This window comes from Electrophorus electricus, chromosome 1 (genome assembly GCF_041902795.1).
Source record: "Electrophorus electricus isolate QZ-2024a chromosome 1, ASM4190279v1, whole genome shotgun sequence".
Taxonomy (NCBI): domain Eukaryota; kingdom Metazoa; phylum Chordata; class Actinopteri; order Gymnotiformes; family Gymnotidae; genus Electrophorus; species Electrophorus electricus.
The window spans coordinates 44,258,874-44,284,505 of NC_137497.1; the positions used below are offsets into that span (position 1 = coordinate 44,258,874).

Genomic DNA, 25,632 nt, shown 5'->3' on the forward strand with positions numbered 1-25,632 from the left:
AAACATGAATAATCCATTACCTGAGAGGACACCAAGCCAACGAAGACGCAACAGGAGTGATGGGAAGCTTTTCAGATTGGCTGCAACATCAATATAGTTTGACTTCAGCCACAAACAAGGCCATTAAACTTCTCTCCATCTGCTGGTGAAAAGAGAACGCCCCTCCTGCTCACATACCCACCGATAACGGCTGGGCCTGGGCGTGCAGCACACGGCGGCAGAAACCTGGGCCTCGCTCCGCACTGCCTCTCTGTCCACACACAGATATACAGATCCTAGCCCGAGACATGTCCCATGTGCCAAATCAACTGTTTCATGAGCTCCCATAGCCAGAGTCATGGAGCTTTCTTGTACAAATAGAAATCGATGGTTCCGTAGCAGTCACGAGGGACTGTGACTCTTCCAGTCTCTGATTGCCTCCAGCACGCACATACCTGCCTTACCGGGAGTATCCCAGCGGCACGTGGTCTAGTCACACTCTGCTTCACTCTGAGTTCACCAGCGTTTCACAATTTGTGAGATGGCAGAGGTGCACATTGATTGATGAGCATATCAAATTGATGGAGGCCAAAGAAAAGCATGACTCTCCTCCACTCTCACACCACCCCCACCCCCGAGACACAGGCCAAGGCGCAATTACGCGCAGCACACACAGAGGTCTGAGATCCAAGCACTGAGCGTATTAGGTATGCAGCTGGACACGCGCGCACATTAGGCGAGATGGAATAGGATTTCTACCAGTCGCCAGAAGCAAAGAAACCCTCCGCAGCCGTGTCAGGGCTCCTGGGACTTACAGAGACAGGCAAAGTGAATTTAAGAAACTGTCATGCCTCAGCCGTTACATGGCCATGAACGCGCACGTGCCCTCGAATCCCCTCCCATCACCGTCTGCCACCTGCCCCGCTCTTAGTACGCCACTTGTTAGTTATTCCGCTCACCTGTTTCCAGTTTTCCTCATTTAAACCCGCTGAACTCCGGCGCCTACAGGCCAAGTTGTCTCATGCTTCCACGTACCTCGCCATTGCTTTGTTTTTCTAACTAAAGGTTCCAATCAGTCAGAGAAACAAACAGGAGTAAAAACTCCATAACAAGCTCCCAAGGTGGAGGAAACGCAAAGGAAGAGGAGTCCACGCGGTCGGCTCAGGCCTCCAGAACCTGCACGAGCTCCACGGCCGTCTCACGAGCCTTCATTGCTTCTACACCAGAGCGCCATGAAAGTGTTGTCTCCTGATCCCAGTGCAGTAGTCACGCTATGTGTCTGTGTCTTGAACGTGTTGTCTCCTGATCCCAGTGCAGTAGTCACGCTATGTGTCTTTGTCGTGAACGTGTTTTCTCCTGCTCCCACCGCAGTAGTCACGCTATGTGTCTGTGTCTTGAACGTGTTTTCTCCTGCTCCCGGCACAGTAGGCACGGTATGCGTGTGTGCTATAGGAGGCGAGGAAACGCAGGTAAGGAGAAGCAGGTGGGAGCAGCACAGCTGGACATCGTGATGCGGGATGCTGAGGTCAGACCGGCTATGTGGAAGGGTCGGGGGTTGCAGTGATACGTGTATGTAAAAAACAAATCTTTTCACTGCCACTCACATCCATAAATGTACCCATTTCTGTTAAATATGACCGGCAGTATTATCAATGGAGGGTTATGGCAGCTTAGTTGTTTGTGATTTCACCCTAATGCGTGAAAATGGGGAAACGCTAAGCACTAAATAAGTGTAAATTACTCACATCTGTGGTGTCTCTATAAAGATCCCAGTGTACCAGAGGTCAGCACCTTGCATAATGGCCTGGCTGTAACAGAAATCCAGCCAAGATGTAATGTGTTCATACAGAAGTGCCTGAAATCCGGCTTGATGTGCTGATTTAAATAAAAAAAGGGAGGGGGTGTGTATAAATCAGGCTTGATAAGCAGCGCAATAAGCCTGTTACTGTTGTAGGGCTAAATGCTATTACAGCAAAGTCCTACAGCGGCCCGGCTAGTGCCTGGGAGGTCAGGGTGCAGTCTACCCGAGGCCAGACACACCAGGCTCCAGACTGGAGTTCAGCCTCGGTTCAGATTCAGGCCCTGGTATACTACCGGGCTGTTCTGGGTCACATCAAAAGGCATCCGTGCGTTTCAGTAGCGCTTGGTTTCTGTTGCTTGGATCAAAAAAGGAATATAGCAGCCCGTGTTGTGTAGAGGGCATTAGACAAGAACATTTCAAAACTGGAAGTGTGTCGGTGCTCACGTCATCTCGTATCATTACGACAATTAACCTGTGTGGCAAATGGGCCCAAAAGGAAGGATGGGCGCAGAACCAGCGAGGGCGTGGCCTCATTAGCGCCACATCCCCACTTGGGATGATGAGAATTAACTGCTGCGACAGGACCTGGCAGATAGGAGTTAAATGTTAATCAGAGCACGCAAGCAGGAATGGACGGGGGCCAAACATCTCCGGGAGAAGATGGGGTGATTAAAATCACACTGTGGGCGCTGAATAGGGCGTATAAAAGGAGCCCAGTCTAACACTGGCGATGCTTTTCGTGGTTATCTCAGTTGGTCAGTCATCAAGGATGGAATGATAATGCGAAAAAATAACGTATAATGGCAGTCATTTCCATTTTAATGGAATACTCATTATAATCACATAATATAATCACACACTTCTGGCACCTACCAGGTAAAAGAAAATCTCTTAGACTACACACACTGATGTTTGCTGGCTCATCTTTCAGGACAAATTGACCTGTTTCTCATTTTGAATGTGCAATAAAGCATTTCGTCCATCAGTGGATAGACTTGACAACTAAGCAACAGCAACATCTCAGCTGAAAATGAACAGTAAAAAAAGGCCACTGAATTAAGGTCAAATAAATCCAAATGCAGTCACTTCAGGATTTTAAGCAGACATCACTGGATGAAATTCTTCTGTGTCTTTTCTCCAAATGTTTCTGAAATGATGACTTGAATCTAACATGTGCACAGGGAGGAGTGAGTGAAATCTGGTTTCAGCCTTTGTGGTGCTCAGACACACGGCATTAGACGGCTCGAGTTCTGGCAATGGAATATTTCTAAAGCACAGCGGCTAGTTTCTCCTGATGCCTCATAGTTGGCTGTGAAGAATTATTCCTTCCAAGGTCTCCCGGACTACCAGGAGGCTAATAACTAGGGAAGGGCAGGGAGGTTTTGACAGTGCTCAGGCTACAAATAATCATATTCCAGCAGGAACTTTGATAAACCGCATAGCTGCATATCTAGCGTTAAAAAGCCATTCCCAGTGTTATGCTAAGATAAAGATAACCTTCAGCAACGCTCCTCTCCAACCTGCCAGCTATCTGGTTAACATTTCAGTCACAACGACAGTGACAGGAGCCATTTCATAGCCGACACCACGATCCCCCAGCTTGGGAGAGGAAATGATACACCACAATACTAGAGGATGTGTTAGTATTGGGGAACATGGGATCTCAAGGTTAACGTGACCTCTGAGAATAGGAGGCCAATGAAACTCCTTATATTACATACCCACAGGGAGTGTTTATGTCTGACACTGACTCACTCCACACCCAGAGGCAAGGGCTCGACTAAGTCACAGCACAGGGTACAAAGGCACAGTGACATCAATCTCCACCTGAGATACAACATAAAACAAATGATATGAGTCATCAGGAACACTGAAAATGCAAAATGACGCTGATGGGTTTCCTTCCCAAAGATTCTGTGACTTCTAATAATCAGATGTTGTTCACAATATTATATGTGTTTTAGTGTTCAGGGTGGAATAACAGGCAAATACTCCTGAGACACTGTATAATACACCATTATGTATGACTACTTGAGTGATTATTGAACAAAGTTTCAATGATCCTAATTTGAATCAACCTATTCAGGTGCTCACACACACACACGGATCATATGAGGTTAGACATCAGAAGTTATTCAACCAAATGCAGAATTACAATTGTGTAATTTAATTTCTTTTCACCTCACTCTCTCAGAACTGTAATTTTAAGGCTGTTCTAATATACATAAACTGTAGATTCTCTACATCCAGCTGAGAGAAAATATGTTTTCACATTAAAAAATGGAGTACCGCCGGTGCCATCCTCCTGTTGCTATGCTACAACGCAAGGACGTGCGCTGAGCAGAAGTTCACAGCAGATTGAGAAAAGCAAAAACAGAAACAAACAAACATAAATAAATACAGGGACACTATTCCTACTCACACTTGAGTAAGGAATACAGGGACACTATTCCCAGACGCACTTGAGTAAGGAATACAGGGACATTATTCCCATGCACACTCGAGTAAGAAAAAAATATTCCATCTAGGATAACTTGCTGATTTTATTCTCACAAGCAAAATTAAAACATTTTCTATTAAAAGCTCCCAGTAAGCCTCAACATGTAGAAAATTACATGAAATATAAAAATAACAGTGACATGTTCTATTTATATCAAAATAGGACTGAAAAAAAATCTTTTCTTTCCTATTTTCAAATGGCAGAGGAAATGTTCAAACTACAACCATTACACAGATACGAAATATACAGACATACAAAACCGTTAGATACAAGATATACAGATATATACAACCATCATACAGATATGAGACATACACACATGAGAAGGTAAGCATTACTGTCATCGGTGAGACATTCTCAGTTCATACCGAGAGCAACCCATCAGATTCACTTCACAATGACACGACTCTGAATGCAAAACTCACTAAAGCAGGAATTCAGTTTAAAGTTTAACTTCACAAAAGAAAAAAAAAAACCCCAGAAACATTGAACACAGACAGCATATAACACAGAGAGACTGTCTGGAACTGATATGTAAACAAACTGAAATGTTCACAAAGGTCTCAATAATCCCTCCCAAAGTGCTTGTTTACTTTGCTAACGGGGAGGAAAATGAGTAGATTAACCATGAAATACTGTTTCTCCTCTTCCACCCACTGCAGTTCTATCTCCACCTTCCCTTCTGAGTCCCAACGCTGGATAAAGTAGCTCTTTCCTCTGTAGTCATAGGACACGTCCGTCTGGTTTGACTCGGTCATGGACACAGGCCCACTGAAGCACCAGAAGGGTGTCTGGATTTCATCAAGGACAGTGAGGGCCATCATGCAACAACCCTGCATGATACGATGTAAAAAAAACACCAGGCTGAGATTAGACACTTAGGAGAGATGTAAATAAATATCAGTCTCAGATTAGACCCTGAGGAGAAATTTAAATAATACCAGTCTCATATTAGACCCTGAGAAGAGATGTAAATAATACCAGTCTCAGATTTAGATTAGGCGCTCATGATTTGCAGAAAATGTTGCTGGTGTTTGTATTTCTTTATTCATATGTTTGTTTGCCCATGTTCAGCTGTTTTTGTAAGCGAACAGTGGCTATCCTGGAGATAAATTTAGAAATATCATGAATTTATCTGCTCATATCAGTAAATATGAGCTTTGTGCCTGATACCTCTAGACGTCCCCGTAAGGCCTCAGTCATCCAGGGCAGACTGATGCTTCCAGACACAGGAACATGCTTCCATCTGCTTCCTCGACTGATAACGCTCAGCTGCACGTAACCATTAACAATCTGATCTGCAGAGAGTGTGTTAGCATATCAGCATACAGCATATCAAACCATGTTAGCAGCACACAGCCTGTTTAGTACCCAGCTAAAACCTTAGTGCATGATAAAGAGTGCTTTTACGGGGCTGAACGTTCAATTCAGTAGCGGGGCTGATTAATGTATGTTCAAAGGACATATATTAAACGTTCATATTTTCACTGCACTGCCGCGGCTGTGATTTCAGACTTTATAGGACTTTAATAGCGTCCCTTTATTATTTCAAATTCAGAACTCTAGCGCCCTCTACTGTCTGCCAGAAAAGGTAAAAAAAAGTACAGTAATATTCTACAGCAGTTTGTTACATTTTAAAGAAATTCTATAATTACACTCTGCTCTGGGTTTAAATATATGTAAAAAAAACCCAAACATGATATTTAGCTAAAAGTACAAAACCTTAATCCCAAACTGGTAACAGTTTAATTTGAGTGGGTACCTTTCCTGCAGAAAAGCTGGTCAAAGCGTGCTGAAGCGATTTTCTTCACTGTGTTGTGCATCTCAATATGCAAAGTGTATCCATGGAGACCGTACTCCGGGTCCACATCGTCAGAAGGGGCCTTGTCCTCATCTGGATGATACGGGCTGTGGAGCAGTAAGTGTGGGGATGAAATGGAACTCTGCTAGGAAGTGGGTGTAAGCTGAGAAGACAGCCTGAGGTAACTACAAAGACACGCAGGTGGCAGCAGGAGACAGAGTGTGTGTGTGTGTGTGTGTGTGTGTGTGTGAGAGTGCGTGTGTGTGTGTGTGTGTGTGAGAGTGCGTGTGTGTGTGTGTGTGTGTGTGAGAGTGCGTGTGTGTGTGTGTGTGAGTGTGTGTGAGAGTGCGTGTGTGTGTGTGTGTGTGTGAGAGTGCGTGTGTGTGTGTGTGTGTGAGAGTGCGTGTGTGTGTGTGTGTGTGTGTGTGTGTGTGTTATCCCACAAAGAGAGGGCTGATAATGGAGACAGTGTTCGGTCTCACCAGAAGATGGAGTTGTCATACAACCAATCCCCACACAGACACACAAACACACACAAATACTACAGGCATTTTATCATACACACTTAAGCACGTTAGTAACACAGAGGCGTGGAAAGTGAAGTCTGTGAAAAGGCTGTAATCTTGAGCAAATCTGAAAGCAAAATATGTCTTGGGAGGAAAAGGAGAAAGTGGTAAGCAGAAGAATGTGTAGGGTGGAAGGACCATACGCAGTGGATGAACCCAGGAGACTCCGCTCTACCAGCCTGTGATAGTGCAAGTTCACCATGATGAAGGCAATTTCACGTGGCTCCTGAAAATTTAATATAAATGGATTCAGGACATTTCAAACTCTGATCAGTACAGTGCCTCCAAGTAGTATTCAACCCCCTGCAGATTCTGCAGGTTTACACATTTGGAGTTAACTTAGCATTGTGAAATTTGGACTGTAGATGGGCCTGAGCATGTGATATGCACTGCAGCAAAAATAATGTTATTTCTCTGTTTATTATTTTTTTTTACATTTTGCAAAGTTTATTAGAGGGTCAATTATTATTCAAATTATTCAAATTTTGTTTTTTTCACGCCTTTTCTGACTATAAAAGCCCATCCCCCAACAAATGAACGGCACTCATACATGGTCAGCATGGGAAGGACTAAGGAGCTTTCCAAGGCCATCAGGGACAAAACTGTGGAGGGTCATAAGGCTGGCAAGGGGTACAAAACCCTTTCCAAGGAACTGGACCTACCTGTCTCCACCGTTGGGAGTATCATCCGGAAGTGGAAGGCTTATGGAACTACTGTTAACCTTCCACGGCCTGGACACCCTTTCAAAGTTTCCTCCCGTGCTGAGGCCAGGCTTGTCTGAACGGCCTTAGCACGGGAGGAGATTGGTTTCAATAAATATCATAAGTAATGTACTCCACCGCAATGGTCTCTTTTCCAGGTACCTATACTTTCAAAGCATCATGTAAAGGCCTGTCTAAAGTTTGCTCATGATCATTTAGAGGACTCTGAGGCAGACTGGTTCAAGGTTCTCTGGTCTGATTAGACCAAGTTCGAGGTCTTTGGTGTCGACCACACCAGGGGTGTTTGGTGAGAGGATGGCACTGCATACAACCCCAAGAATACCATCCCTACAGTCAAACATGGTGGTAGCAACATCATGCTGTGGGGCTGCTTGTCAGCCAAGGGGCCCGGCCATCTGGTCCGCATCCACGGGAAGATGGATAGCACAGCCTGCCTGGAGATTTTGGCCAAAAACCTCCACTCCTCCATCATGGATCTTAAGCTGGGTCATCATTTCATCTTACACCAGGACAAAGACCCCAAGCACACGGCCATGAAAACCAAGGCCTGGTTTAAGAGGGAAAAGATCAAGGTGTTGCAGTGGCCTAGTCAGTCTCCTGACCTTAACCCAACTGAAAACTAGTGGAAGGAGCTCAAGATCAAAGTCCACAAGAGATGCCCAAAGAACCTAGACAACTGGGAGAAGATCTGCATGAAGGAGTGGGCCAAGATTACTCCAGAGTCCTGTGCTGGCCTGATCAGGTTTTATAAAAAACGATTAATAGCTGTAATTACAAACAAGGGTTATTTCACAAAATATTAAACCTAGGGGTTGAATAATAATTGACCCTAATGTTTATGTTTAAAATGTATTCAATTTAATTGAGCACTTACACTTTTTGTTTGTAATATTTAGGCAGCTGTTAATAAATGCTACTCTTGTTCAAAGTTTGATGGCTCTAAATTATTTGCAACTTGTTGAATTTGAAAAATCTGCAGAGGGTTGAATACTACTTGGAGGCACTGTGTCTAACAGAGCAGGAGTTAAAGCTTAAAATATTTAAGACCATCTTCCGTGACCTGATTTCAGGTCAGTGAGTCTAGGTCAGAGGTCAGACATCAAACACACCTGCCAAACACCTACTGTCACACCCTGATCCAGAAACAGCAGCTCGACAAGTCTATCTGAAGCATAAACCTGCCCAGCACACTTGTTTAATGCCACCGTAGCTAGCAGTGACCTCCAGCCTGGCCTATAAGTGCACAAAACAACAACAAAATGATCATTATTATTATTAGGACTACCATTACTACTGCTACTATTACTACTGTTTTTATTCATATTATAATTATTCATATTAGAAGCCATAGCATCAATAGCAGTATTGTAATTATTACTATTAATTAAGTTAGAATGAAGTTACATCAGCAGGCCTTACCTGTATGTGCGTGGACAGGTAAGGGGTACCCGCATCACCCCATGCAGCTGTAGTGAAGCGATCCGGTCAATCCGCGGCCAGCGGACCGCACTCCAGCTCACTGTGACGGACGTGTCAGCGTAGTAAATGCCTGTCTGCTCGAAGGAGCTCTCTCGCCCGGTGGCCTCAGTCACTTTGATCTCCCACGCAACAGGGAGAGTCCTGCCAGGGAGAGTCACACCAACTACACATCTGACATGTAGGCTTGGACAGAGGCCACGGACTGGGGCGACAAGTGGGGATATTGTTTTTGTTTTCTTTAAAGGAAGAAATGGTCATAAATAAATAAAAATAATAAAAACAGACAGCTAAAGTGTCACATTCTGAAAAGTGCAATGCACTTAATTTTGTAGATTGAGGACATGCAACTATTTGTAAGATGGATAAAATCAAAAGTAAGACATCCAGTTAAAACTAAATCCAAGCACAGAGTTAAGCAAATAGCCAATATGGTACATTGAGAGCTAGCCAGAAGTACCTAAGACATCAATTAGAATGATAGAAACAAGGCCTGAGAAGGCAGGAGCGCTAGGTCCCAGAGAGATTTAATAGCTGTTGTTTGTGTCTGGGAGTCTGTGCAGATGATTATTACAGGGGTAGATCTCATCCACCTGTGCCTCTGTAACACAGGGACCCAGTGGGGATTTGTCTGGGCACGAGGAAGGAGCCAAGCAATTTATTTCTACGATTTGCTGAACCTTCTGAGCGGATCACAATTACTTCCACCTCCTCTACAAGCTGCATGGCCTTCAACTCGAAAAATTGAGTGGCCCGCCAACCCTAATCAGAGGTTAAGACAACAGAGGCCTGTGGCCTGTGGCTGATCAGCGATGCTTCCCTTGCCCTCCCCCAAAGGACGATGGGAAAACCTGAGCCACTAGCTCAGAGGCTAACCTTTAATAAGGCTGTGTGTGGCAAAGGGTGAGAAACACATGCAGACAAATATGATTTGGAAATATGCCATCGAGAGTTCAGAAGGGTCACAAAACAAACACAGCATTTCAGCTTTGTAAATGTTGCTCTGTAATACAGGAAGAGAGGTGGGAGGGGAAACGGAGTGTGTCATACTGGAATGTGAATGGATGTGTTACTCCACAGATAAAACCCCAGATTAATTAGCCAAGGCACGAAAGCGCATGATGACACTTAGAGACTTTTAACAGGGCATGCACTTCACAGCAGCAGTGTCACTGTCAGAGGCTCCCAGAAAACAAAACAGATGTGTCCGTGTGTCACATAATCACTGATGCGATTTATCCTAATTAGACCAAGCCAATTAGCAAATGCGCTGGCTGTCTGTGGCCTGCTGGGATATTGCCCAACAAAGGCTTCAAGTCGATAATACTGCTGATTTAAAGACAGAGAAAACAATAGTGATGGTGTAACCAAAAAACTTCCTAAAATGTTGTTTTTAAGGAACGGCCTAAACTGTTTTGGCGAAAGCCTGTTACGACAACTCACCTAAGCACTTGCTCTGACTGGTTTGGCAGGCCTGTGTAGTAATTAATGGCTTTAAGTTTCTTCCTCCATTTTTCACTGTGGCCGGTCAGATCTTTGAAGAGCAGTCTTCTCCAGTATCCCTTAGGCTTTTCCTCTATGTGAGTCATTCCCATACCATCTGTCACACCACCGACTAGTGTGGGTCGCTTGTTTTTAGCTTGTTGGCAGGTATACAGCTGATACCACAAAGCACTGGAGGAAGCAACAGTTCATTATGAGCACTGACAGAATGGAAATTGCGTTATGTGCCATAAAATCGGATCAAGAATTCTAACTAAACCACACTTGTTGCTGGCCAGTTCCTGGAAACGCTTGTTGACAAGGCCGACACAGAAGAGAGAGCCTGCATCTAACCAGGAGAGAATCTTCAGGAGGACTTCCGGTGGCATCCTAATCACACATGAGGGAAAAATAAAAAATAAATACCAGCCAAGACTGGCTTAGGTTAATACTTGAAATCCCCCTTGCGCTGCCTTAGTGTACGATCACCGTTTAATTCAAGATTTGAGCAGGCATACTATTCAATAGCCAGGCGTTGGGTGTGAAATGCAGTAAGTGAGCCTACACCTCCGACTTGCCTTTCTATGAAGTTTTCGTTCCTCTTGGCAAACCGACCGGGCAGGACTCCGGGGGACCTCACGGTGGATGACGGCCTGGACACACCACCTGTCAGTCTGCTGAAAGAGGTCGTAGGGGTTGAAGTCTCATCTGAGGGAAGACCAGAAACCTATCTTAACCTAGCTAATTTAGCTAAGCTAAGCTTATTACCTAACTAACGGCTACCTAACGCTAGCTGACCTGTTTACCTCAGAAACCTAGCTAACCTAGCTAAGCTAAGCTAACTTATTACCTAACTAACGGCTACCAAGCTGACCTGTTTACCTCTGAGACTTCAGACATGTAGAGGACATCTCTGCCGGTCTATTCCAGTGTATTTGTACCTGGAAAATGTTTTCCAAAAATCTCCGCGGACTATTTTTGAATGGCTCGCAGCTGTTAGCACCCTAAAAACTGTAGCTAGCGTTAGCTTAGCTTAGGTAAGTTATTGCTACAGAGTGTAACTAAGGTCGCGGCCGCGTTCGGTAGTCATGGCAACCGGGTTACCACTTCGTGCAAGCCAAGCTACTGTTCTTCTTCTTCTTCTTCTTCTTCTTCTTCTTCTTCTTCTTCTTCTTCTTCTTCTGATTATTATTATTATGGTTATTATTATTATTATTATTATTATTATTGTTATAATAATAATAATAATAATTCTTATTGTTGTTGTTAATAATAAGAATTATTATTATTATTATAACATTATTATTGCTCTTTTAAGCGAACGGTCTTCTGTTAGGTCTTCGTGTTGTTATTGTTATAATAATAATAATAATAATAATAATTATTATTATTATTATTATTATTATTATTATTGCTCTTTTAAGCGAACGGTCTTCTGTTAGGTCTTCGAAGAATGGCTGCGCGAGCAATTAATGAATAATGTGATACAGGCGCGCGCGAAGGGCACGCTCTTATAGGCACGGTCGTCTGACTTACAGGCACTTTGGTCATATATTTACATTTTCATTTACTATGTATCAGCAGGCCTGTGTAGGTTTGAGTTTCGATATGTTTGGGTTTACAAAGGATGCTTCATAAAAGAGAAAGTATGCAGCAAGCGACGGCTCTCTGGTACAAGGTGCCCTTTTGATGCCAGAGGTGAGAAGAGATGAGAGAAAGGCCACAGTAACTCAACACCCATGCACGCACATCAAACCTTAAAGCAGGCGAGCTGCAGGAGGGGAAGACTAGGGACTCTCGTTCCCTAAGAACATTCAGCTGAGGCTACAGTTTGCACAGGCTCATAATCTTTGACAATAGAAGACTGGGCACATGTCGCGACATCTGCTGAGATATTCGGATGGTAGGGATAAACCTGCCTTGTATCGGCGTTTCAGGCTGGTCGGGGCGTAGTGGTGTGGGAGAGATTTTCATGGCACACTTTGGGCCTCTTAATACCAGCTGAGCATTGTTTAAATGCCACAGTCTGCCTGAGTGCTGTTGCTGACCATGTCCAGCTCCTTGAGACCACAGTGTATGTGTAGTCTGATGGATAGTTCCAGTAGGATAATGCCATGTGAAATTCATACCATTTCAAATTGGTTTCTTGAATGTGACAATGCGTTCACTGTACTCAAATGACCCCCACAGTGGCCAGATCCCAGTCCAGTAGAGGTGGATGGGATGTGGTGGAACGGGAAATCATGACTGTGCAGACAAGAAACCTGCAGCACCTGCGTGGTGCCATCATGTCAGTATGGACCAAAATCTCTGAGGAACATTTCCAGCATTTCCAGAGAGAGAGAGAGAGAGAGAGAGAGAGAGAGAGAGAGAGAGAGAGAGAGAGAGAGAGAGAGAGAGAGAGAGAGAGAGAGAGAGAGAGAGAGAGAGAGAGAGAGAGAGAGAGAGAGAGAGAGAGAGAGAGAGAGAGAGAGAGAGAGAGAGAGAGAGAGAGAGAGAGAGAGAGAGAGCGTGAAGTGGCAGGTGGCAGGTGGCGTTAGTGCTCTTTAGTGCTGTTGTCTTGTAAATAATTTTAAATAGCTGTTCTTGTAGTTCATAAGGGCTCTAAAGGTTAGTTGTGTAGTTACGTCCTTGTGCAGTTACATCCTTGTGTAGTTAGGTCTTTGTGTAGTTACGCCCTTGTGTAGTTACATCTGGGTGTAGCTACGCCCTTGTGCAGTTACATCCTTGTGTAGTTACGTCTTTGTGAAGTTACTCCCTTGTGTAGTTACATCTGGGTGTTGTTATGCCCTTGTGTCATTACGTCCTTTTGTAGTTATGTCCATTTTAGTTCTAATTGTGATACTGAAAAAAGGGATTTTTCCAAACAGATGAGGTTATCGTGACTAGCCTCTCTTATCCGACATCAGTATCTGTCAGTGCCGACATACGGACATCAGAGTTCCTCTAGCTTTATTCAAAACAAGTAATCTTGAAATGTCTAGTTGCCGTTATACCTTTTGTCCTGCAATCTACATGCACCTTCGTGGTAATTCCACCCTGCTGAGCCAGGAAAAGTCTTTGGTTGTAATAATTAATTGAGAAATTGACTGCAGTGTTTTCATTGGCTGTTGTCCACATAAGTTAGCATTACTAACATTGTAAATAGTTCATATTAACGCTACCTCTAAGCAAGAAGTAAACAAATTAACCTTGTGATAGGCATTCTGCTTTGGCTTATGGTTGCCACCCATCCATAATTATTTCTCCTTGGGACCATTAAGAACATTGTAAGAAAATATTTAATATGGTCATAAGAAAATGCAGAGTATTGCAGTTAAGAAATAAGGTATAAACCTCTTAACGATTTCCTTGGGGCTTAAGTTTTATTAGAGGATCACTTTTATGAATCTGGCCCCTGGATAGTTGATGACAGATGTTGCTTGATGTTGCTTTGGCTGCTGTTGCTAGCAGGCCTGAAGCACACAGCAGCCTTCTGGGGTAAAAGTGCACTTGCCTTTACCGCTTCATGCTTGTGCACATAAACGTGAGCGTATCAGGTCTGTCAGCTGTCAGGAAGTCAGACACACACCCCGGCGTGTCAAACAGCAGGCCTAACGTCCTGCTTCCTGGGCAGCGTCTTCACATTGCTTACCTGCTTAAAATTGCTTTGACGCCACATAGTCAGTTCCATCTTGAAATGTTGAATTCAGAAAATTCATACAAACTTTATTTGCACTAAGAGGAGGCCGGTGAACAATGGCAGGAGTCTCTGGCTCACAGTAAAGTCCTGTATGGGCACTTAGTCCTTTCAAGGTAATCTGACAGTGAGATGTTGATATCAGGAGTAAATAAATGCCTTGCTCATCAGCCCTCTGAACCAAATATTGACACAAGAGAAAGATGCTAACACAGTCTTTAGTGTTTTAAAAACAGCGTCAACAACAACAACAAAAAAACTGTCGTACTGTAAATTCTGTTGAGCGTGTGCTTTTGGCTCAGGTTGCTCTCTGTGCTTTTCTCTGTTCAAGCGATCCCGCGGAGCTAACGGGTTTCTGCGCTGCTTGCCGCATGCATGCCCCAGCTGTACCACCTCGCTCCAGATGTGCTTGAAGATGCCCGTGTCACGCTGAAATAGTTTAGCACATGGCAGATCTGGAGGAGAGGTTTGCTAAAAGAAGTGCGTGTTGTTCCAGGCATTTCCCAAGATATTGCTAATATTTTTGGATGAAACACACAAACACATATTGTTACATTTAATGAATCACTGACTGTATGCTGAGAGCTGCTGACAGCTGAGGACAAATCCCTTATGTTGCATACATGGCCAATAAAAGCTACATCAGTTAATGCTATAATGTTATAATCTTCATTTTTATTCATATTTTATTGTATTAGTGTTTCATTGTTACATATAGAATGGTTTTATGTTCCCAAAAACTCAAACAAATAAAAAACACTACCCAGATTAATAGTTTATAATTATTGAGTAGCCCAACACTCATGCATGGAATATATGTTTGATTGTATGTTGTATGTATGTATGTTTTATGAATTAATGTATCTATGAATTACATTTATTACATTTTCTTTTCTCTTTCTTTGTGTTTTGTTTGTTTAAAATTTCTGCACATCCAGCTTCTGTGATGCCGTCTTTCCTCCGTCTAGTGGACGTTTGCCCATGTTTTGACGTGCTCTTGTTGCTACTTTTGTGGGTGTCCGTATCAGTATGAGCCAAACAATGCCTCTTTTATTGGGCAGCGGCCGCTTGGTGAGCAGAAGCTCAGACTGGATGCCCTTACACTCCCACACATATCGCATGTAGGTTCCTTTCTGTCCCTCTACATCTTTTTATGAACACTGAGGTTTTCTCTCACTGTCTGCACGGGGACACAGAGCTCCACACCCCCGTCTCCAGACATGGCTGCCTCTCCCTCTCTCCCTCTCTCTCTCTCTCTCTCCCTCTCTCTCTCTCCCTGAGTGAAGGAGTTACATGGGCATTTTTGTGTCTCACTGTATGGAAAGCAAATTTAAATTTCTCATATGGTGCTTTGATGAAAACTCCAGTCTAGCTGTCAGTGTAAGCAGTTGGAACATATGCGCTTGAGATCTCATAGGAGCGTATATGCTCATATATGTATTAATAACTGAGATGACATCATCAAGGCCAGTGTAACCCCTGTAACTAAGTGTGAGCTTCCCCTGCTGCCTCATTACAATCTATCACAGCCTGAAATAAACTTGTCTCCCCGATTTAGGGACAAAGCAACATGCATTCATTCATTCTTCCATTCATTCATTCATTCATCCATTGGTTCATTATTACATATGTAAATCTTTTTAATTACATGTTAATTTATGCAGATCTAAGTGTGTGCGTAGACAGTGAATGTCAGATACGAGATGACACTCAGGACCGACACAGGCACTGCGTGTTGAAGTGAATAGTTGTTGGTGGTGTGTGCTGTATCATTTTGCATGACTGCATGGCCGATGGTGGGGTGCAGCCCAGGGGCCCCCAGCATGACATTCCATGTATCCTGGTCAACCTGGCACCAGCTCCAGGCTACACACTGGGGACGGATGCTCAAGGTGGATTTATGCATGACTCGTCACTCCTGCTGACTGTGTTGTCTATGGTGGATGATCATACGAGGTGGTATTTACAGCCGTAGCTCCTCAGGCTTGTCTACAAGTCAGAGACGTTATCTATTGATAGACTAAATCCTGAAATCACCAGACTGATGTTTAATTAGAGATATGACGTTGGTGTGGTTTTTAAATATGCTTCTTGTGACATCATATAATCTTTTTAATTTATAGAAAAGGCTGATAGCGTGAGTCTAATGTGCATGAAACTATGCCAGGAGTCAAAATTACTGTGAAACAGATTTTATTATGCACTGCGAAAATAGGGCTCAGTCTAATAAAAAATGTTAATTATCTGAGCATAACATCCCCAACATAGGTACACTGTAGAGTGCGCAACTCTGTAAGGAATAGTTAGCAGAATCAGATGTGAGTGAATGAATGTGACAGTAAAGTAATGAATAAGTTAACTTGAAACTTGAAGATGGTATACCCACACCCCCTCCCCTGTCTTTAGAATAAGCCATCCATAACAGTGTGACCACTTTATGGAATATTGCCAATTAGTAACTCTGAGGAGTAAAGAGTGGCAGTTAATTAAGGAGGTTAAGTGAAGGTTCAACAATCCTATCACAGTCTGTGAAAATCTGTCAAACCGAGCACGAGACGCCGGTTAAGATCTCCAAAACTTTGCCCCCGCATTTTTTCAAATGTCATTACATGACATCGCGAGGTCCAGAACTGAACAAGCATCTTCCAGGATATTTGTCAACTCTTCTAATTAGCAAGGTTAGATGTTTGAATATGTCAACAGGCCAGAAAGACGAGCTAACCCCTCCACCCGCACCCAGTGCAACGCAGTGAGGCTGGAACGCGACTAACTAGCACGCGCCTTCCACTGGATGGAGCTAAACCATCTCGTGTTTCTCCGCGCGTGTACCAATTAAAGCAGGTGCCCTGGGCCCGCGCGTGCACTTACGGGTGCAGGAATCATCAGCTGCTGCACTGCTCTGTGCTGGGAGTTTGGGTCGTGCAGTAAAACTGTGTTGGGCGTTCCTAGTCCATGCTGGTTATTTGTGAACTAATCACGCTTTTTACAGCACTTACTGATATCTTGGACTTTCTCCTTTTCGTATAAGCAATTTCGAGCGCATTCCGGTACGTGCTCCTGCCTCAGAGCTGGGCTAGTGCTGTCCTGCAGAAGCCCGGCTGCGCGAGATGCGCCTATGGAGGGATGAAGACGCGCCTACTCCGTCTGACCGCGCGCGCTCCCCTCACTTCGCACCCAGGCTGCGCGCGCGTACACGGATGGCTCTAACAGGTAAAACCCCGAGATGCACGCAAGCGATAAGACGACACTATCCTTCCGGAACCTTGAATTTTGTGTAAGTTGAACGTAAATGGTTTATCAGGTAACCGAGGGGGGATAATAACTTGTAGAAATATGTAAGTCGCATGACGGAAATGTTACTTTGATGAAGTGACTGTGCGCAGCAACATCACACGTTTTAATTTACATGTGAAAGCAGTACATGGTATGTCGACCTGATGAAGGAGAGTTAGAACCGTGCCTGCAATATATATGGTGTGCTTGGTCGGTGCGGGATGTGCTCATTCTGTCTTGTTCCTTTTAACTATTACTCGTATCTTAATAGACATTTTCTTTTCAGAATACACAAAGCAAGTACTTTGAAGATCGTCTTGATATCATCTCATACGAATTGGAGGAGGGAAACCGCATCAGATAGAGAGAGGGGGGAGAGGGAGAGAGCGAGAGGGAGAGAGAGAGAGAGAGAGAGAGAGAGAGAGAGAGAGGCAGACTGGAGTTAGGGTAGACTGGAGCAGGTAATAGAGCCGTAACAAACCTCCAAGGGGCAGATCTTAGACATCAGTGCGCGCAGGACTCCAGTCCCGATCATGGCGCCAGCAGCCTGCCCCGGACACTGCGCGATGCTGGCTCTCGCTCTCCTCCTGGGATGTGGCGCGGGGTTGTGCCTGGGCCAGAACGACACGGAACCCATCGTCCTGGAGGGGAAGTGTCTGGTGGTGTGTGACTCTAACCCCTCTTCTGATGGAGGGGTCACCTCCTCGCTTGGGATATCCGTGCGCTCCGGCAGTGCCAAAGTGGCTTTTTCGGCGGTCAGGGGAACAAACCACGAGCCGTCGGAGATGAGCAACACCTCAATGACCATCTACTTTGACCAGGTCAGTTGGACCATCTCCGCTTACTTCACATTAACTTAGTTCAAGCTACTGTGTACGTAGCATTTGCTCTTAAACTTTGCAAATCCTAACCTGCTGATAAAAAAGAAATACACGCGAGTTAATTGCGCACTTTAAAGGACAGACGTAAGATATTTGTATTGTAAGTCTGTTTCGTTACTTTTTAGGATTAAAAGGGCACATGTTGAAAAAATTATAAAGCCCATGAACCCAAATGCCATGTTAACATAAGGGTCATTTATTCAGTTCAAAAACACAATGTGAGACGTGTAGGATCGGTCGGGTTTTAAAAGGCAATTTGTGCCTCACAAAAACTGTGTTGAAGCCCCCGCGCTGTATGACGATATGTCCCTAAAATAAAGGCTTTCTCATGTGTGCTGTTGTTACAGGTATTAGTGAACATTGGCAATCATTTCGACTTAAAAGCAAGCGTGTTTACGGCACCGCGAAGAGGAATTTACAGTTTCAGTTTTCATGTGGTGAAGGTCTACAACAGACAGACCATACAGGTGAGGAGAAGCGCGCGCCGTGCCCCATGTTTGTCACACACGCTGGCGCGGACGCCGCTGTAGCCTCGCGCTGTGTGCATTTCCTTAACGCGTCATTTCTGTGCGAAATCAGACCATTGCAGGATTAAGCGCGTGCTGTCTTGTTGTTCAGGTCAACCTGATGCAGAACGAATACCCAGTCATCTCCGCGTTCGCTGGGGATCAGGATGTCACGAGGGAGGCGGCGAGCAACGGCGTTCTACTGATGGTGGAGCGCGAGGACCGGGTCTATCTCAAGCTCGAGAGAGGGAATCTCATGGGCGGATGGAAATATTCCACGTTTTCTGGATTTTTAGTTTTCCCTCTATAACCGCCTTGCAAATAGTTACTGCATTTTACTTTTTTTAAAAGACCGCAGAAGATAAATATCAGTTCGATGAACAAAACTCTTTGCGATGCGCCCGTAGCGCAGACATGCGATATGGCCAAATAAGGACGAATCCGTGGAGATCCCGCGCCATCCTCCATTCATCTCAGTGTGTTTTTACGGAGGAACCTGTCCATCGACTTGTGTGTAGTGCACATGTTGATTGTTGGATTCTATCGTCGGGCAAACGATTACGTTTGCTAATTGACAATTACCTGGACAACTATATAAATGGAAGATATTTAAGGTGATGATCCTAAATCCCGAACTAAGTATATTTATGCTCTACGTTGTGTTCGTATAGCCTTAACGATTTGGCTCCCGTCACGTGAAGTGGTAAGGAGCCACGAGCGGGGACGTTCCAGTGTCAGGAAACTGCTTTACGGCCTAAAGCATTTTTGCACGAATGGGAGATCTTGTTTTGTGGTGTTCATGGTGTTTCGTATGGATGCTGAACATGTGGAAAATGTGCCAAATATAGGCCGCCAACTATACAGTGATTATTAAAAAAATATATCAGCCAGTGGAGGCATCTTAAAACTTTTGCAGAACGTTCATCTAATTTATAAAATACATATTCACATGTGTTCTACATTCCGGATCTACGTACCTTTGACTGGTTTAGTGTTCAGTGACATTGCTCACAAATGTACATTGTGGAAAAAAAGAAAAAAAATCCCGATATGATGTCCCGCCTAATAAAATATTGTATTGTACGCGTATCTATTCAGTCTTTCTTAATTCGTGTTTTATGATTTACAGTCGCATCGACAAAAATGTGAACGTGTGATTATCACACGGAAATGTAGCGGATATTGATTCGAAATAATGACACTGAGTAGGTACAGAAGCAAGTTTAAAACGCTCTTGATGAGAAATGCCAATGCCGTTGTACACTGCTTCCAGAACCGGGACCTGTCCATGGTCCTGAAGTTACCCAGTAAGCGCTTGGTGAAATTCACGGACATATGAAGGACACAGGACTAGTGCGAACTCATTATCAGAAACTTGTTAGACTGCTGTCCTCGCCGCTTTAACGCTGAAGCAAGGACACCATATATATATATATTCTTTAAGAACGTGGTTATATATAATACCAATAATTAAAGAGAAACCTATTTTACAATATAAATTCTGTTGTTATGGCAGTTGTTGCTCATATATACATGGTCTCATAGGCTGAGGGCTTTTAATTATACTAAATATTATATTCCTCTCTTCCTCAGCATTGCTAGTCTAACAAACAAACACACAAATCACACACACACACACACACACACACACACACACACACACACACACACACACACACACACACATAATACACACAGACATGCGCACACACAGAGAGAAAAAACCCCCACACACACTCGCACATGCACACATACATATATGCAGGCATGCACATACAAACACATGCATGCATGCACACAGATGCACACACACACGCACACACACACACACACACACACACACACACACACACACACACACACAAACAAACAAAATGACCACAATTTTGTTTAAAGCTTTTACAGTTGGTTAAATCAACAAATCTAGAGAAATATTGGTAGTTGTATTACAGAGCAGACCTACTACACAAATAATTACAACTGAGACCGATATTTTCTAAAGAAATAAATGGTGTTAAATAACTGGGATTTGTAGATGTAAAGCTAATTTACGACAAAAGCCTGCCTGAATTCTATTCCCATAATGCAGCCCCTTAAAGACCATATGGTGACAACTCTGTTCAATTGATATAGTATTTGTTGCTCTATTTGTGTCTAAAGGGAAGAATTACCTGCAAATGTAATCTAAAGACCTATACTTTACCTCATTATCAGTTCAGAGATAGTATGATGCTGTTGCTGAAGACACCTGTGACAAATCTTCCATTTTGAGGTGTATCATGTGTTGGTACCAGCTGCAGCCTAGCAGAGAAAATATTACAGTGAAAGTGAATGTAAATCTAAATGGAAGAATATTTCCATTTTGAGTGACACCTTGCATTCAGTGACTTATACAAACTTATAACCAAAATGAGTTATTAACATTCTGGAAACAAATTGTTTCAATATTCACACATTTTTAATTTGCCATATTACAATGGTGTGTGTTTTACAAAGGACTAAAATGCTTAAGTTGCGCAGCTACTAAAGAAACACAATGCTTAGTTTATACTGTATAATTAACAATGGGCCATAATACTGTAATATTTGTAGAATATTTGTAGAATTTTGAAGCAATGATATTTGACTTAATTTATTATAGTATAATAATATAACTTAGTATAATTAGTATAATTTTTCATCTCCTGATTTCATCCTTTTACACCTTCATATTTCAGATATACTTTCAATTTGTAAACCACAAAATGGGTATTGTTCTTGCCCTTAGGGAGAAGAGGACATGGCCTTAGAGTATAAGTGCTGATGTAGGATCAGGTTCCTGCCTTCTTTATTTATTTATTTACTGACACGAACAGATCCTAGATCAGCACTCCTGCTCTAAGTTGTTTTTGGAAATATGAGCCCATATTGGTTTCAAACACAAGTCAGTTGTTTTCTCCCAGTGAACTAAGCACAGAGTCTCTCCTAGTCAAATCCTTCTCCAGCGCACGCGAGTGCGTGCGAGCTCTAGTCAGGTACTCGGCGAGACTGTGCCAGACGCAGACACACCGGATGTCTCAGCGTTCTTTCGCTTTCTTTCTCTCTTCTCTGTTTATTCATCAGTCTCCACTGCACCGTGTTTGAAATCCTCACACTTATTACTCACAGTCGCAATTTAAGACTTGAAACAACAAACGTAGAGTGCACCAGCGTTCAGTAGTTTCACAGTAATGCCATGCACAGTAATGCCATGAGGTAAGCTATCATTGGTTGATATTCTTCCCATGTGTTGTTAATAACATATGAGTTCTCTTCAGTGGTAAAGAGAAGACGGAGAAGAGTTGAGACAGAAGAGGTGAAAGACTCTTCTGTTCCTTTGGCACTGTTTGTGGAATGGCATAAACAGCCCTGTGTTTGCAAAAAACCAACTTATATACCATCCATTAAAGAAGCCAAGCTATAAAAACCACAGAAGTGCAATAAATCTCTTTCCTTAAAGGCATTTTATGAGTGCACAGATGGCTGAATAGTGTGTTTTTAATTATGAAAAAGTAGCAACATCCAAGAAACTCTTCCAGCATTAATGTGTCTCTTAGTCCTCTCTGTACAGAGGTTAGTCTTCTGAAAGACAATACCCTTGTTAAACCCCCATTGCGGACTAATTTGGGTACTGAGGGATTTTTTGCGATGTCATAGACCACATTCAGCATGATCATCTCACACCCTGTGATCTCACAGCAAGACATGCAGCAACGCTCCAAGAATTAGGCCTTGGAAGCGGCACAGTAATGCCACTCGAAGGTTATTAACAGTGTTTTTGGGGTTGTGTGGCTGCTGTGAAGTGTATTAGTCATTGATGTGTGGGTTCTCATATGTTAAATTCCCCATAGTTTGAGCTTTGCTGTGGGCCGCCGTTGAAATTCAAACTTCTTGTTTGAGCGAAGAGCCTCGCACTGGGACAGGCAGCTAATGGCATTAAAGCTATCAGAAATTAATTTTCACTTTAGCTGCTAATTACAAAATATAACACAGTCGTCTAATAAACACTTTTTTGCTGCAGGCACTGAAACAGAAATATGTTCAGTGCCACTATTATAAAACTCTTTAAAATCCCCATACCCCTGCCAGATTTTTAACACTGCAGTATGTTTAGATATTTTAATATGTTTAATAGGGTAAACTCAGTTTTGTGTAATTTCATGCAATGGTGAAGAGAATCGTGAAGGGAAATTTTCAAATTATGTGATATTTTCATAAGTGGACAGAATGATAATTACAGTTAAGTATTATTCAGTGAGACTATTTTCTCTGTATTAAAAAAAAACTGGTGAAAAGTTTGTAAATTTCGGAGTGTGAAGAGAAGGGAACTTTTGATAACATTTTGCTTTTGATGCATCTCAGCTCCCTTGCAGCTCTGGAGTCATGATTAACCAACCTTAACCCGTGTTCGGGGTTTGAAAATACTGGGCAAGCCAATCTTGACCAGGAAATATCTGGAGCCAATGTCAAAGCCAGGCTTTGAGATTGGCCAAAACAATCACAATGGGAGGAAGCCATGAGCAGCACGTTAGAAAAGGTTGGCCCTTCCTTCTGTGGACGCTTTCAGCTTGACAGTGGAGAAGAACTGGCATGGTGTGAAATTAACCTTAGATATGGATGACAAGAGCAATAAAGTGCTATGAGGTGGGTTTTCTTTTTGGTTTTAGCTACTTTGGATTTTGGGGGTAAATAGATTTCTCTGTGGATTAAGTAAATATTTTTTATGCTTGTGTTTTCCCTGTTCCTTTTCTCTGAACTTTTTATCACTTAAATATTTTATGTAAAAAAGACTGTCAGGCTAGGATGTGCCTAGACAATCAAAGTTTTATTCGCACTCTCAACAGGTGATTGTAAAATTCTAAGTAGGCAAGATTAAAATATGTGCTAAAGGTCTTAACCCCCTTACAATGAAAAGTTCTGCTAGAGGAGACAGACACACACCGTCACACCAACACCCTACGCTATGTACATTTTAGATTAGTTTAAATGTGCTTTTATTGCACTGATGTTGACTGCTCCTATGTTTACTAACTGAAACTCTAGTACTTATTGTTTATTGCACTTATCATTGTCTGTTATAGAGCTTGTGTATTTTGTACTTCTAGGTATCAGCATTCATCCCTGTATTCTACAGTATTCTAGTTCATTGGTATCTTGGACTCTGACCTTCTGTACTGTACTAGGTTGTATTCTATGAGGAAATGACAAAGCACTTTGTAAGTCGCTCTGGATAAGAGCATCTGCCAAATGCCGTAAATGTAAATGTAGTTGATAAATAATTTCCAGCGGATAGTGAATAAAATACCATAGGACTAAATAATAGGTCTGGAGTTGAAGAGGTCAATATTATAACCCTTTTCAACATTTTTTCTGTCTTTACATAACAATGAAAGTGTCTACACTACACTTTTTGTATGAATTAAACTCTGCTCCAGGGAAAAGGACCTCTGAAGGAAAATATTTCATCTTCAAACATTTATATTCATTTAAGTGAAGGTGAGCTTAGCTGTGCTTACAGATGAGCTCCTTATGTCGCCATAACTCCTGGTGAATGTGCATGATATTACAACAGTGGGTTACTTGTGAAAAAGGACTTTTTGATTGAAATGAGGAAGTTGGCACTGAACAAGTTTGCATAGAATATCAGTTGATAATGCGTTTGCTGTTTAGCAAACACAGACACCAAAACAAACACCAGCGGGGGAACGTGTTTCTGGGCTTGACTCACTATTCATAACAATCTTCATGTCAGTCCAAACCATACAAAGAAGTCTGCTTTCCATTCTAAAACCATATGCTACCTCAACACAACTATTCCTTCTCTTTTTCAAGAAAATATTCCCAGAAGAACCTTGATACGTTATACGCCACACATACATTTACAAATCTCATGTGAATGGCGTGGTAGTATAACCATGGTAGAGCATATATAACCTTGGTCATGATTCTCTCATTAATAGAGAGATCTGCTGGAGAACTGAGTAAGGGGTAGGCCATGAGGAAGTTTCATGCTGTCTTTTGAAATTCTATCAAATTAAATGACAGCCTTTTCATTCTAGTTATGAGTAACACAAAGTTTCTAAATTAAATTTATCGTCCTTCATCTTTACCTATTTGCTTATGTTAAATGCAAACTTATTTAACCTCTCCACGCATTACTACTCAAACAAAAAGCAAATCACATATCACATGACATGACGGCAGATTCTGTATAACCACAAACCCCCTCGGTCACGCTTCTACAACCTCCTGTCCACCTCCAGTCCAAGGCCCCTACCATGTTTACACCCCACCTTACCCAACACCACCCTCCTCACCTCTCCCCTTTATAAGAGCCTGTTGCGTTTTTATTATAATACTGCGAGTGAAACAACTTCACTCGCCTAATTCATTCTTTTCTTTTGTACCTTTATCTTCATGTCTGGGAGGTGCTGTCTGTCATTTCTTGTAAGAGTGACCATAATGACTCACATTAGCCAAATGGCTCTTTAATCCTACAGATTGCCTTGCTAACTGGGAACCAGGAGTGGCACTGTGCTTTTATTTTGAAAACTGTGTAATGTTGTTAATAGTCCTTGTGTTGTTCTCCAGTTAATCTCAGTTAATCTTATTTGTCACATACTTATTGTATTCCAAACGATCATATGCATAACCAAGTTTTTTAATGCCAGTGCCTCATATCAGCTGCACGGCCCTTCCACATTCACACAGTCTGTTTATAGAAATTCATATATTCTATAAAATTAAACTGACATACTTTTAATCCATTAGATCTCCAGGATAACGTGTTTGGAGGCAGTGTAATAACGGCATGGTTGTGCAGGTTTGCTGTAATAAGGCACTCTTCCTGTACTACCTGCTCCACCCGAGAGACGGCCAATCACGCGGCACGAGCCAGAGGAAGTCTTCAGGCTGCGTGATCTGTGTGCTCCTAATAATGTCTGAATA

General features: G+C 42.8%; 2 protein-coding genes and 1 long non-coding RNA gene across 6 annotated transcripts; 2 read left to right on the forward strand and 1 right to left on the reverse strand.

Annotated features, from left to right (window-relative positions):
* Positions 1-4,305: 4,305 nt before the first annotated feature.
* Positions 4,306-11,543, reverse strand: fbxo15 (F-box protein 15). Of its 3 annotated transcripts, none has more exons than XM_081721659.1 (10): positions 11,202-11,543; positions 10,906-11,001; positions 10,613-10,717; positions 10,289-10,519; positions 8,789-8,989; positions 8,479-8,602; positions 6,791-6,873; positions 6,043-6,188; positions 5,454-5,578; positions 4,306-5,113 (listed from the first exon to the last, which is right to left on the reverse strand). In XM_081721659.1, the coding sequence occupies exons 1-10, from the start codon at positions 11,225-11,227 to the stop codon at positions 4,844-4,846; spliced, it is 1,407 nt and encodes a 468-aa protein (XP_081577785.1). In that variant the 5' UTR covers positions 11,228-11,543; the 3' UTR covers positions 4,306-4,843. The 3 variants fall into 3 exon arrangements, with proteins under 3 accessions (XP_081577785.1, XP_026877210.2, XP_026877209.2); XM_027021409.3 differs by having other exon boundaries at positions 11,210-11,542; XM_027021408.3 differs by having other exon boundaries at positions 10,906-11,004; positions 11,210-11,542.
* Positions 10,895-14,932, forward strand: LOC118241280 (uncharacterized). Its single transcript, XR_004775962.2, has 4 exons — positions 10,895-11,013; positions 11,954-12,025; positions 12,518-12,617; positions 14,338-14,932. It is a non-coding gene; the product is annotated as an uncharacterized LOC118241280 (long non-coding RNA).
* A 1,683-nt stretch (positions 14,933-16,615) lies between these two features.
* cbln2b (cerebellin 2b precursor) lies at positions 16,616-19,749 on the forward strand. Of its 2 annotated transcripts, none has more exons than XM_027021405.3 (4): positions 16,616-17,280; positions 17,566-18,100; positions 18,508-18,627; positions 18,779-19,749. In XM_027021405.3, exons 2-4 carry the CDS (start codon positions 17,813-17,815, stop codon positions 18,974-18,976), a joined length of 606 nt encoding a protein of 201 aa, XP_026877206.1. In that variant the 5' UTR covers positions 16,616-17,280; positions 17,566-17,812; the 3' UTR covers positions 18,977-19,749. The 2 variants fall into 2 exon arrangements, with proteins under 2 accessions (XP_026877206.1, XP_026877207.1); XM_027021406.3 differs by having other exon boundaries at positions 16,616-17,216.
* The last annotated feature ends 5,883 nt before the right edge of the window (positions 19,750-25,632 follow it).

What these genes read in the sequence shown, in the direction of transcription:
- fbxo15 (XM_027021408.3), bottom strand. Translation starts at nt 11,238, where the DNA reads ATGTCCTCTACATGTCTGAAGTCTCAGAG. An exon ending in CAGGAACTGGCCAGCAACAA is followed by an intron (nt 10,520 to 10,612) that starts GTGTGGTTTAGT and finishes TGCTTCCTCCAG; the next exon opens with TGCTTTGTGGTATCAGCTGT. An exon ending in TGACAGTAGGTGTTTGGCAG is followed by an intron (nt 6,874 to 8,478) that starts GTGTGTTTGATG and finishes TTAAATTTTCAG; the next exon opens with GAGCCACGTGAAATTGCCTT.
- cbln2b (XM_027021405.3), top strand. Translation starts at nt 17,813, where the DNA reads ATGGCGCCAGCAGCCTGCCCCGGACACTGCGCGATGCTGGCTCTCGCT. An exon ending in TGACCATCTACTTTGACCAG is followed by an intron (nt 18,101 to 18,507) that starts GTCAGTTGGACC and finishes CTGTTGTTACAG; the next exon opens with GTATTAGTGAACATTGGCAA. An exon ending in ACAACAGACAGACCATACAG is followed by an intron (nt 18,628 to 18,778) that starts GTGAGGAGAAGC and finishes CTTGTTGTTCAG; the next exon opens with GTCAACCTGATGCAGAACGA.